General features: G+C 39.2%; 1 protein-coding gene across 5 annotated transcripts in view; it reads left to right on the top strand.

The window, feature by feature from the left end:
• Positions 1 to 13,585, top strand: part of FILIP1 (filamin A interacting protein 1) — a 233,184-nt gene that overhangs the window by 212,943 nt on the left and 6,656 nt on the right. For 4 of the 5 annotated variants that reach the window (XM_082249666.1, XM_082249665.1, XM_082249667.1 and 1 more), the window contains 2 exons: positions 2,320 to 5,128; positions 12,308 to 12,529. In XM_082249666.1, the coding sequence (XP_082105792.1) occupies positions 2,320 to 5,128; positions 12,308 to 12,514 (3,016 nt within the window). In that variant the 3' untranslated portion in view covers positions 12,515 to 12,529. The remainder of the gene's footprint in view (positions 1 to 2,319; positions 5,129 to 12,307; positions 12,530 to 13,585) is intronic. The other variant, XM_082249668.1, reaches the window with a different exon arrangement.

The raw sequence follows: 13,585 nt of genomic DNA, 5'->3' as shown, positions 1-13,585 counted from the left end.
ACATTACCACAGTAATCAGTGCTATACATATGCACGGTTACTGTAAAAATGACACTGGCAGGGAAGGGGTTATCTTTATTAGAGATCCAGGGGTTAAGGGTGTCCCTAGGGGCGTGCATCTAACTGTCAAGGGGCGTGGCTTTTGATGTAACCACAGAGACATAAGATTCTACATAGCAGGATCGTATAGTCTCTACTGTTACACCAGGGAGAATGACAGGCGGCTTTGTTTACATTAGCCGCCTGCCTTTCTTCCTCTCCAGCAGGAGATTGCGAGTGACCGGCGGACATCGAAGCCGCCGGTCACTCGCGCATGAATGAGCGGGGGCGGGAGCGCGCCTCATGCGGCGCACGCTTGCCCCCTACAGGCTCATGGGCGAGCAACGTAGTACTACGTCGCTTTGCCCAGGAGGGGCTGACTGCTGCAGTAAATGTACTTGCAGCTGTCGGCAAGTGGTTAAAGTAATAAATTATTTTAAAGTTAACCTGTCATAAAAATAATGTGTGCAAATTAACAATAAGCATATTTAGAGTCTGTTGAGACCTTATCTATTAAGCTTTAGGTTCTGTATTGTGTAAGCGGCATTATGCTTGGGCCATAATCATACAAAAATCCACTTTGTATATGAAAGGTGAGCATTACCAAGTCCCTCTTAGACAGAAGTTTCTTATGTTCTGTCATATTTCCCCACAGTATGTCCTCCTGAAGCTTGTTTACATAGGAGCATGTACATTTGGATCTGTCTAATATAGACCAGCTTCACAGCTCAATCTAAGCAGGTACAGGATCTCGAAGCTTTGCTGTCTACTACTGACACCCTGTTCTTTGCCCCATACTCTAACAGCAGCATTGAGAAAAACCTCTACACCAAATATTTCATTATTTTCAATAAGCTGAAATGCTTTGGGTGGGGTTTGGAATTCAGAAGTAAGGTGCTAAAATATTAGGATGCCTATTTATAGATAATGGAGGAAGTAGAGAAGCAATTGCCCTGCTACATTTTAGCTTTTAAAATCTGGAACAAGTTAAACAAGGAAGCGGATATGTCACTGTTGACAATGATCTGATTTGGTTTCCCATGTTTTTTTTCCATCATGATAAAGATTGGATTGTGAAGTATTTTTATTCTACATTCTTAGAACAAGTGAACCTACGGTGAAGTCATAGACCTATTTTCTTGTGCCTTCTTGTGACACCCTATATATTAATAAAGGATTAAACTTTTCCCTGAAGCCACACCAAGCCACAATGCTCCCAGCTACAATCCCTCAGTAGTGGTCTAGGTCAGTGATGATTCAGCAGAATGCAGAATTGGAAGAAACATTCCTAAAGCTCAAGGCTGTATTATGCCAACATCCAGTGCTGGCTGCTCTAGATTTTTCCAGATAATTTAATGTACAGACAGAGGGCTTAAGGGGTGTTGAAATAAGTCTTGTCTCAAGATGTTGTTAGGGGAAAACACAAGTGTTTTTCCCAGCTGAAAGCTGTTGGCCATCAAGAGAAAGTGAGCAAGAGTGCTTGCCCATAAAATAGGCTCTGGACTATCTGCAGTGCTTTCTGCTAGGCAGGAGATTCTGCTTGGTGTCAGAGCATGCCTCTGTAACCTGGAAGAGAAAAACCAGCATGTCAATGCAAGAGCGACTTAGTGGCTCCTGTCTCTCCAGAAATATAGTTTTGAGGTTAAGCACAGACCTTGGAGACAGCCTCAAAATGCAGATCCCTCTCCTGAGTGTACTGTAAGGTGTCACAGGTTGGGGCAGATGTGGATATGTACAAGATGGGATATATCTCTCCGTTATTTGAATTATGGTCCCTGCAAGGGGCAGGGCCAGACTAACTTACCAGGAGTGGTTTATATGTAGGGTAACCACATAGAAGATGCAAGAAATTGTAACAGGTGCTTGTGAGAAGCTATGGAAGCTGTATTATATCTGGGCCTGTCTCTGGGTTGCAAAACACCCCTCAAAGCTTTCAGACTGTGACATTGCTCCTGTGGGTAAAAATTTGTTGTCAGTGAGACTCTTTTGTGTTATTTTATTGAGAATAAGCAGACTTTATTTTATGTTACTGAGCTAAAGAGAAGCTAAGTTCATTTGCTTCTGAAAGTATTGTGTTGGCTCTTGGAAAATAAAGAAAATTACTGTTTTGGTGTTCCCTGAACATGTATAAAAATATATATGGGTTTGGAGTCTTGAACTTCGCCACAGGTTTATTTACTCTAACAATGTAGCGTAAAAAACTGTATAATTTCAAAATTGGAACATTAGCTATTACTTTTAGTAAGAAATACTAAAATTGATGCGTTACTTGTTTTACAGGTTAAAGAAGTTACTGGAACAGGAAAAAGCGTTCCAAGTGCGGAAAGACAAAGAATATACCAAGAGACTTAATAAAGTTAGAGATGAATTGGTAAAGCTGAAGTCATTTGCACTGATGCTAGTGGATGAAAGGCAAATGCATATTGAACAGCTTGGTCAACAAAGCCAAAAGATACAAGACCTTACTGCACAGCTTCAAGAAGCAGAGGCAAAACTGAAAGCAGCCTGTGCTAAAGCCAATGAAGACAGCCAGAAAGTTATTAAATTGGAATTAGAACTTGAGCACAAAACCTCCAAGTATTCTCAAGAGCATGAAGAAATGTCTACGAAACTGGTCACTCAGGAGTCCAATAATCGTCAGCTCCGACTTAAGCTGGTGGGTCTCAATCGTAAAATTGAAGAATTGGAAGAAGCAAATAGGAATCTTCTAAAAGCTGAGGAGGAGTTAAAAGAACTAAGAGAAAAAATTGCCAAAGGAGAATGTGGAAATTCAAGTTTAATGGCAGAAGTAGAGAGCTTACGAAAGCGAGTTTTAGAAATGGAAGGAAAAGATGAGGAGATAACAAAAACAGAAACACAGTGCAAAGAACTACAAAAAAAGCTACACGAAGAAGAACATCAGAGCAGGGAGCTAAAGCTAGAAGTAGAAAAATTGCAGAAAAGAATGTCTGAATTAGAAAAATTAGAAGAGGCTTTCATGAAAAGTAAAGCTGAATGCTCTCAGCTTTATGTAAAGCTGGATAAAGAAAAAGCACAAACAAGAGAGCTGACCAAAGAAGTTGAATTGGTGAAGACTAGAGTTAGAGAACTAGAATCAGTAGAGGGAAGACTAGAAAAGGCAGAGCACAGTTTAAAGGATGATTTAACAAAGTTGAAATCTTTCACTGTTATGCTTGTCGATGAAAGAAAGAACATGATGGAAAAGATAAAACTAGAGGAAGGAAAGGTTGATGATCTAAACAGGAATTTAAAAACTGAACAAGGTAAAGTTATGGAGGTAACAGAGAAGCTTATAGATGAAAGCAAAAAGCTTTTGAAATTGAAATCAGAGATGGAAGAAAAAGTATCTAACCTGACTAATGAAAGAGATGAGTCCATCAGCAAACTGAGGAGTGTGGATGAGAAAAATTGCGAATTAGGTTGCAAAGTAGAACTGCTCATGAAAAAAATAGAAAATATGGAAGTTTCTGAAAGAGAAGCTGCACGTAGCAGGGCAAAGAAGAATTTTGAACCTGTGCACCATGAAGACAACAGGACTAAAGAACTGCTTTTAGAAATTGAGAGACTGAGAAAACGCCTTCAACAGCTGGAGGTGGTTGAGGGAGACTTGATGAAAACAGAGGATGAATATGACCAGCTAGAAAGAAAATTTAGAACTGAACAAGACAGAGCTAATGTTCTTTCCATACAGCTTGAAGAGCTGAAAAGCCAAATAGCAAAGAATAAAGCCATTGAGAAAGGAGAAGCTGTAAGTCAAGAGGCAGAACTTAGGCACCGAATCCGAGTAGAGGAGACTAAGAATAGAGACACAAGAGCAGAGGTACAAGCACTTAAAGAAAAAGTTCATGATATGATGAACAAAGAAGACCAGCTTTCTCAGCTACAAGTTGATTATTCAGTCCTTCAGAAAAGGTTTATAGAGGAAGAAAATAAAAACAAAAATATGGGACAAGATGTTCTAAATTTAACAAAAGAGTTAGAGCTATCAAAACGATACAGCCGAGCTATCAGGCCCAGCATGAATGGGAAAAGAATGGTAGATGTCCCTGTGACATCTACAGGAGTGCAGACAGATGTATTGAGTAATGAATCAGTTGAGGAAGAAACCCCAGCAGTGTTCATCAGGAAATCCTTCCAAGAGGAAAATCATATTATGAGCAATTTAAGGCAAGTTGGACTTAAAAAACCAGCTGAGAGGTCACCTGTTCTCGAAAGATACCCACCTGCATCAAATGACCTCAATATGCGAAAATCATGGATCCCCTGGATGAAAAAAAGAGAAAATGGTACATCAGTCACACCAGAAAGAGCAATTCGTCCAAATCTTAGCCCAGGGCACCATGGTGAAGTTTTCCTCTCACCAAAACAAGGTCAACCTCTTCATATAAGAGTAACACCAGACCATGAAAACAGTACAGCTACTTTGGAAATAACTAGCCCAACTTCTGAGGACTTCTTTTCAAGTACCACAGTAATACCAACTTTAGGCACTCAGAAACCAAGGATTACAATTATTCCTTCTCCAGCTGTCATGAGCCAGAAAGTAAAAAATGCTGATAGCCCCATATCCCCAGAAAGGGCAATGTCCCCTGTGACAATAACCACTTTCTCACGGGAAAAACCAACAGAAGGTGTCAAAACCCATTTTGGGGACAGACCTACATCACCAATTCAGATACTCACAGTATCAACATCGGCTACATCCCCAGAGATATCTGTTTCACCAGACGCACAAGAAATGACTATGGGTCGTGCTGTATTCAAAGTTACCCCTGAAAAACAGACTGTTCCAACTCCCATTAGAAAATACAATGCTAATGCCAACATAATTACAACAGAAGATAACAAAATTCATATCCATTTAGGCTCTCAGTTTAAAAGAAATCCTGGCAGTTCCTCAGAAGGAGCCACTCCTGTCATAACTGTTAGACCTTTAAATGTTGCTACAGAAAATAAAGAGCTTGCTACTGGCACAGTTCTTCGATCTCCTAAGACAAACCTGTCTGCCAGATCTACAACAAATAAAGTCACCAGCTCTATCACTATAACTCCTGCTACAACATCTTCCACACGTTCTACCCAATCAGTGGTGAGTAGTGAGCAGTGTAATCTATTAAAGGAAGAGTAAACCTAATTGATGGCTTTAGCTAGTAGTAATCACTACTACTATACTTATTCTGCAATGTTGAAACTTTTTTTTCCATTTTGGATAGAGTATAGGACAGTTATTACCCCTGCTGGTATTTTTTTGCCTTCTCGGATTTTGTTTTACTTCCTGCCCAATAGACATCAGGAAGTGAGAGAAAGTCCCTAAAAAAGTGAGGAAATCTCTTGTTACCAGGGTCACCAAAACTAGGGTCCCCATGGGAAGATTTCCCCTCTTTTTATGTTCTTGTGACAAATCAAAATATGTGATTTTCTTTTACTTTTGGTGATAACAGTAAACAGGTAAAATAGAGAGGGTGAATCTCCCCATTAGGGGCACAGATAGCAATAAAAACCTGACAGGTGTTTTAATCCCTCTCTAACCTAAAAACAAAGTTTTGCCTTTGGTTATAGTACTTAGTTTAGGCAGCCTGAATGAATCGGTCTTAATATCCACCTGTCATAATAATGTTCTGCAGACAAAGACACAGAGGGGTTGATTTACTTAAGATAAATAGACTGTTGAATACTGTTGAGTACAAAAAATCCACCAGTAATTATATAGAGAAACAAAACAGCAGTGCACAACAATATAAATTGTGATCACAAATCCTCTGCACCATAAACTGTGTAATACAACCAGTCCAGATAGCATTTTTTGAAGTTCAGTAATATTGAGTCCCATAGACTGCTATAAATAATGTGCCATAAACAGTCGAAATCTTTCTTAATTTTCCACACTATCTAGCATCAGTGTGCCCACCACCAGGAGCCCCTTAAGGGTGTCTTCTCACCTTAACTCATGGACCTCAATGATTACATGGGGGTCAGATAGGCTTTATACACATTAGATGTCAGCCCGCATTCCGATTCTCCAAACTGTCTCCTCCCCTCCTCAGCAGATATAAATCATGTAAAAGCACAAAGAAGAAGGGACCAATAGTGTAGACTGCTAAGAAGTAAGAAATCATTTTACATTTAAATCAGTGAAACAGGCATATAGCAACATGGGGTAATCCCCACACCTAACTCCAGCAAAATGGCATCCTTGTCCCGCCCAGCGTGATGACGTCACATCCGACCTGAGTTAGGGTGAGAAGACACTTAGGGGCTCCTGATAGTGGGCACACAGATGGTGAAGATGGTAAATAGTGTGGAAAATTAAGGAAGATTTGGGCTGTTTATGGCACATTATTTATAGCAGCCTATGAGACTTGGTGTAAAAGTGGACACTCACCTATATCACTATTACTGCACTTCAAACAATACTATCTGGACTGGTTGTATTACACAGTTGATGGGGCAAAGGATTTATGATTACAATTTATATTGTTTTGCACTGCTGCTTTATTTTGCTCTATAATCACTGGTGTTTTTTTTGTGCGTTGATACACTGCAGTTTACTTGGTCTGATCATTGGATCGCTTCATTTTTTATTATTTTTTTCTATAGTTATTAATAGTGGGGTGTATGCACAATTTAGTGGTAGCAGCTCTACTTTTGATATATTTTTTCATTTAATTTTTATATAACTGTTGCGGGATTTCTTTTTTTTACAAATAGACTGTTCACTTCTGGTAGAAAGTTGTATTTTTCAAGAGAACTTGCTCCAGGGCTTTGCAAATGTGGAAGAGTTTCATTTTGTAAATAATACTCAAAACACATGCAAGGAAATCTAAAAAAAATAGCATTGTTTCTTGTACCTGATTAAAAAGTCATCAGAGATTCAACTCATTCACTAACCTCTGAGGCAACTTCCCTTACAAAGAGAATAGCCTAATTGCCTTTAATCAACCCCAGAGGATCAATACTCAGTGTCAGTCAAGGCCCCTTTGGTTTGCTTGCCTAATTATGCATATGCCCACATGGCCACATCAATGCGCTTCTGTTCATTCATTGTCCAGGCACTGGCAGGAGTTGTTCCAGGATCAGGCTGTATCACACTGTAGTTTGCAGGACCTGTTGGTACTCTCTTGTTGTAATGTCTGTTTTAAAAAACTCTCTATAAAGTCTAAGAAGCTATACTCCTCACAGTACTTGACCTTGCAATGATAGGTGCTCAAAGTGATTGCCACAGATGGTGCTGTGCCAGAACCAAATGCAAAGATGTAAAGTCACCATCATTCCAGATATATGCATTTCACAAATGATGCCTTATGTGTTGCTGTCTTCACAATAAACATGTTAAGTGCATCTACTTGGAGAGCTGGTGACTGCACATCTTTGTTTTACAAACCTGGCTGGATAAAATTACATATTATTTGGCAGGTAAAACCAATCACATGCCACTCTGTATATAGTATGTCTTTCAACTGTGTATTGCCTTAAAGTGAAATTGAAGGCAGATTTTTTTTGTTAAAAAATAACAAATATATCATTCTTGCCTGCCCTGTGAAGTGGTTTTCGCACAGAGCAGCCCCGATTCTCCTCTTCTGCTGGCGCTCCTGGCCCCTCCCTCCTACCTAGTGCCTACCTATGGGGGCACCCAAGTACTAAAGCCACTGCTCTATATTTCCATTCACACCCGCTCTCTCCTCATTGGCTCACTGGCTGTGATTGACATTAGCGGGAGCTAATGGCTACCAATGAGGAGGGAGAGACCTGGGAGAGCCGAGGCTATTGTGCACATCACTTGATCGAGAAGGGGCTCAGGTAAGTTTTAGGGGGCCTGGGTGGCTGCTTAACACAGAAGGTTTTTTACCTTTATGCATAGAATGCATGAAAATATAAAACCTTGAGCCTTTACAACAACTTTAGGTTTAGCTTTGATTGAATTAAAGCATTATTAAACCCCAAATCAAACATTGAATGTATTGCAGCTTACCAATTCTTATATGTGATGCCTGTATTAGTTGTCATTTTAGGTTTCTTTCTTCTTTTTTCATCTGGTGATTCTGCCGCTAAGTCTGTTGTTTTTAAAAAGAATAAACTATCTTCCAGATTTATCAGTTTACAGGAATGAGACAAACCATTTAACACTATTACAGGTGGTTACAATGATCAGATTTTATTTATTTATGAAAACCTTCATTCTAAATAGAAATAATATCGTTTGCGGTAACTGATTACAAAGTGTGAGTTGGAGTTTGGCTTTAGTTTGTTAGTGTACCTAAATCTGCTAGAATATCTAACGCTCTCCACCTCCCAGACTCACATTGCTGCTTGGCCCCCTGTGCTCATTTATCTAGAGTGGGAGCACAGGAGGGGTGTTACTGGCCAGGTCACTAGATGAAAACAGAGGGAGAAAAGTGTAAAAAATTCAGCCACCACATCAAATGATTGGTAAGCTACAATATACTACATTTTTGGTTTTGGGTTTAATACCACTTTAAGGTTTAATTTTCCAACACAATGTTTACTGGGAAAAAATGTTTTGATGTAAGCCATTGAGAGAGGTGTCATCTTGCTCATGGGACAATCTTGTACTCATCCAAGCAGTTGGGTCTGCCTTCACCACAATAGAGAACAGCGAAGTGCTGCTACTGTGCTGTCACAGAAACAGCAACTATGTAGCCAGCATGTCTGACACCAGGATTAGCAGACAAGTATATCGTCCAAAATACATAATTTACTGCTGTTTTGTAAAATGTTCTAAAAGCTAAATTTGGATCTGTAATATCCTGGGCACATCCATTGTGCTGGCTACGGTCATAGACCAATTTTGTACTACCAAATATAACATTTTGATTTGAATGGTGAATTTCTTTGAGGACGCCAGTTTTCCACACTTAATTAAAGTCCACACTCAATTAAAGTCATATCCCCTTCAGTGTATTTTTTTTATTTACTACTTTTTCTGCTCAAATCATGCTGCCTGCATGGCTATTCAATGCAATGCACAATATTTAGCCATCAGCCTCCAAATTCTACTTACTGCAGCTGCAATATCTTAAAATGTAACGTGTGAGCATAGCTTGAATTTAGTGCATATCTGTAGATGTAAATGTCAGTGAGTTTTTCTGTACAATACAATTTATTAAACTGATATTTTTTTTAGATCACAAAAGCGCACTTCATCTACAAAATTCATTATTTTATTGTTTCCAGATATCATAATACAAAGTTTTTTTTTATTTTATTAAGCTAAAAATCATATTATAAGCATCTGCTTATTCATGGGGCCTACTGGAAGATCCCATAGTGCTTTTATAAGTCGGCCTGACACCCAGAATTCAAAAGTAAAGTAAATATGAGTTCTTCCAATGTCTTCCAAATGATTGGACAATAATGTCATTTGACATTGCATGTAAATATAATAATTCACCAATTCACAGAGTATTGTTTAGCATTTTATTTTCAATTCTGGTTGGGGCTAAACCTACACACCTAAAATCTATCTAGAGTGTAATCCATGGCAGGGTAAGAACATTTATCAGTGGTGCCAGAGGATGACAACAGCATATAACACCAAAGGAAGTATTCTACAATTAATTTAACACATCAAAAGCAAGTATGACTTTTTCCCTAATAATTCTCCCTCATATATCTAAACAAGGACTTTAAAATCTCTAAGATTTAAGGGAAAGGGTAACTAAAATAAAACTTCCTTAACCCCCCTCCTTAGCCCCCTAACCTATTCTAGAATAACCTCCCCCTCCCCAGATGCCTACTTAACTCTTAGGCAGGCCATACATGGTTCGAATATCAGCTGCTTCAGCAGGAACCGACAGAGGTTGGAAACATGTATGGGCAGGCTTAATGTACCAAGATCCACTTGGGTACAACCAGCACGCCAGATTTTACCTAAGAATACCGCTAGGAGAATACAATTGCCCAGCAGGAGCGATTCCTGCATCAACACTGTTTTTGTTAATGAGGGAATTAAGCATATTTCTTTCTGGCAACCCATGGTTGCATGAAAGAGATTTGCGCTGCGTATGTCCAGCCTTACTGATAGCAGCAGCCTTATGGGCAACGGGCGGAGGAGATGTTCTTATTCATGTCCTCCTCCTCTATTCAGAGAACTTGATGCATCAGGGTAGTGTAGTAAGATGAGTTCTATAAATGAAGAAGGGGGTTTGGCGAGGTGCAACTTTCCTGATTAGGAGCTTCTGCTGTTAACCTTCACAGCACCAGAAGACAGCCACTCAGGGCAGTATTCAGCAGCTGTGAAGGGGGGACACCATGATGGATTTTGAGTAGAATCAGCCATCTGCAGGTAATGGGATATACATTGTTACACATACTCTAATGTGTATGGTGTTGTTACTAAACATCAGCTTTAAGGCACCATTAGTGAGATAAATGTTACATATTGCATGCTAATATTTTCTGTTCTCCTTTTCATCCAATAGCTGGAGCAATGAGCTCCTTTTCAAAGATTGTGTTAACCACTCTGTTCAAAATAACCAGCTCTTTACAGATCTCAGTAGCTCAAGCTGAAATGTATACACACAAGTGAATAAGCGTATTGGTTCATCCCTTGTGTTGTGTGCAATGTTATCCCATGGAAAATAAATGAGCCCATGCAATTCAATGTAAATGGCCCCAGAACAGGACTAAAATAAAATCTGAATAAAGCAGAAATCAAGCCTCATGTACAGCCCGGATCTTGGATCTACGTGGTGCCACAGAAACATAGAGAGTGATTTTAAGACTAGCACACACTCTTCCACATCGCATTTTAGACCAGGTCACTGTTGCTTTAAAATTTAGCCCTTTGTGTGTGGAATAGAATGAGCCTTTTGTGTTAAAGTTGCTAGGTCACCTTATTGTACATACACATACATAACTATAAACTATACAGCATATAGTTGTACTGTGACTGCATTGGAAGCCTGTGGTCATATACTCTGTAATAATCAATTGCTGTAAAATAAATAAGGTGATTATGTCATCAGGCTGGTTTAATTGCTCTGGAGCCTGTAGACCCAGAATATCTAGCACCTTAAACTTAACCCATTAAAGCAGCCTTTCTCAACCTTTTCAACACAGAGGAACTCTTGAAATAATTTTCAGGTCTCAGGGAACCCCTGCTAAAAATGACTATATTTACAACTCATGATACGTTAGTGTGATTGTCAGTGGGATTACATGTGTGGACATTGGGAAGAATTACCTTCTTCCAGATAGCTAAAAAGATCAATGGTGTCAGGGGAACTTATCTGAGAGGCAGAAATTGCTAATTGCTCAAGGAACCCCTAGCAACCTCTGGAGGAACCCTAGGGTTCAATGGTTGAGATCCACTGCATTAAAGTGTAAGTGAAGCCAAAAATGTTTTTGCAGTTTTGAATAGAGTAGACAATGACTATATCAATGCCTGGCTTCACTGCTGTTTGAGGTCCATTATTGAGATTTTCCTTCACTTACTGTCCTGCTGACACATGTTACAACAAACAGGAACTGAAAGAAAATCTGCAACAGTGACACAAATACCTGTGTTGTTGTTTGAGTGTTACCCTCACTTTCTGAATGGAAAACATTGTCAGCAAGACAGAAAGTAGGAATAAATCTCCCCAAACAGCAGTAAAATGGTCACAGGGGTACTAATCTTTCTCCACTCTATCCAAAAGTACAAAAACAGTTTTTGGCTTTACAAAACACTTTAATTCATTTTATTTTTTTTTTTTAATATTGGGTAATTAATGAGTTAGAACACCGGTCAGGTTTTTATTGCTGTCTGTGACCCATTAGGGAGATTCATCCTCTCCATTTGTCCTGGCGACTCCTGCCACTAGGACTAAAAGTGGGAAATTCAGACTTTTGAAATGTCACAAAGACAGGAATAGAGAGGAAATTTTTAAATGAGGGCAACTGTTCTAGGGACATGTGTCTAAGAGGGTGTTCCCTATACTTTAGCAAGATTTCCTCTCAATGCCTGTTGCATCTCTTAAAAGGCACAAAGATATCAAAAACTCCTGCCAGAAATGTTACCATTCCCTATGGTTTCTAAAATAAAAAATGAAGTTTTTGCTTTCAATACACTGTACTTTAGATACACTATACATTTATCTGCACAGATAGATGAATGATTTTGTTCAAATTGATTTCAAGAAGATGTTACTGACTACTTAAGTACATATGATTGTGTTCATTTTTGTAAGTTGGTATAGAAATTTTCAGGTTGAAATGTATAGATCTTAATGCTATTTTTGTTAAATATATATATTTCTTTTCTTTTAAGACAACACAGGATGGGTCATCCCAACGCCACACCCCTACCCGCATTCCCATGGCAAAAGGTATGAAAGCAGTAAAGCCAATAATGGCAGTGCCAGGAGCAGGAATTCATTCAAAATTTGAGCCACGTGGCGAGAGTCAGTCTATGAAAATAGAATTGAAGAAGTCGCCAGCCAACAGCTCTGCCCCTCTGGGAGGGGGGAAGGGCTGAGGCTAAGCCTCAGGGGTATGTGCAGGTGGTTCTGCTACCATGAAAGGCAGTTCCCTGTTTATCAAAGTTCTTAGATCTGTACTAATCAATGACTTCTTTGTTCACCTCTCTGCTGCTCAAAGGACCTGCAGGCTGGTGAGCCATTGATTTTTTGTCATCTAGTTGTTAACAATAACAAAATTAAAAAACATAACCATGTGTCTCAAAGTTAGATTAGAAGAACTCTTTCTATACTGTAAAACATTGTTTAGAAAATCAAGATCCTCCAGAGTAGGGGCAGTTCCAGTGGATTTTTTTTGGCTTTATTCCATCAATTGATACACCAAAAGTGCTTGTAAAGGCACAACTTTTTTAGAGTTTTGGACAGAATTGGCAAAGATTAGACCTACTGTCAAGTTTTCATTGGGGTCTGCATCCTTGCTGGGCAGATTACCCTCTCTGCTTGTGCTTACTGTCACCGAGAGAGACAAGGAAATCCTACAGTTTAGAGTTGTCATGAGAACGAAAAGGGAGGGGAGATTTTCCCATGGGAGCAAATGTTCTTGACAACTTTCTAAAAATGGTAATTTTCCTCAAAATGGATAGTTTTTTCTCTCATATCCTCTTTTGCCTCGAAAATAGGAAGTGAAGGTAAATCCAGTACCAGGGCAAAGAAAGCAAAAAATACCTGAGAAGGATTTTGACCTATTCTCTACAAAACTAAGAAAAAAGCTTGAGCTTTACATTTCCATATCCTATGATGACACCCAAAATGGTGAACTGGCATTTAAAAAGTTTCCGCAGACTAAAAAGATGCCAGTACAACATTCAGGGGCACCTGCCAACTACAAACAGCACATTAAACCTATTTCTAAACAGATACCTTATATAATGAAACTTGTTACTTTACAGCTGTAAGTCAACCTGTTGCATGTACAATATATGTAACTATTATGTAGGCAAATACAGTGCAATGTGCTTATGAGTATTTGAACTGGCACAAAGCATGCCTTAGAGCTTTTCTTAAAAACAACAGAAATTTCGCAGCATGCCACTCCCACTTTCCTCCTATTGGTTACCTGCACAAAAGAG

The sequence above is a fragment of the Pelophylax lessonae genome (assembly GCF_965119305.1).
Source record: "Pelophylax lessonae genome assembly, chromosome: 3".
Taxonomy (NCBI): Eukaryota; Metazoa; Chordata; class Amphibia; order Anura; family Ranidae; genus Pelophylax; species Pelophylax lessonae.
Note: the sequence above shows the minus strand (reverse complement) of the source record. Positions and strands in the feature narration are given on the sequence as shown.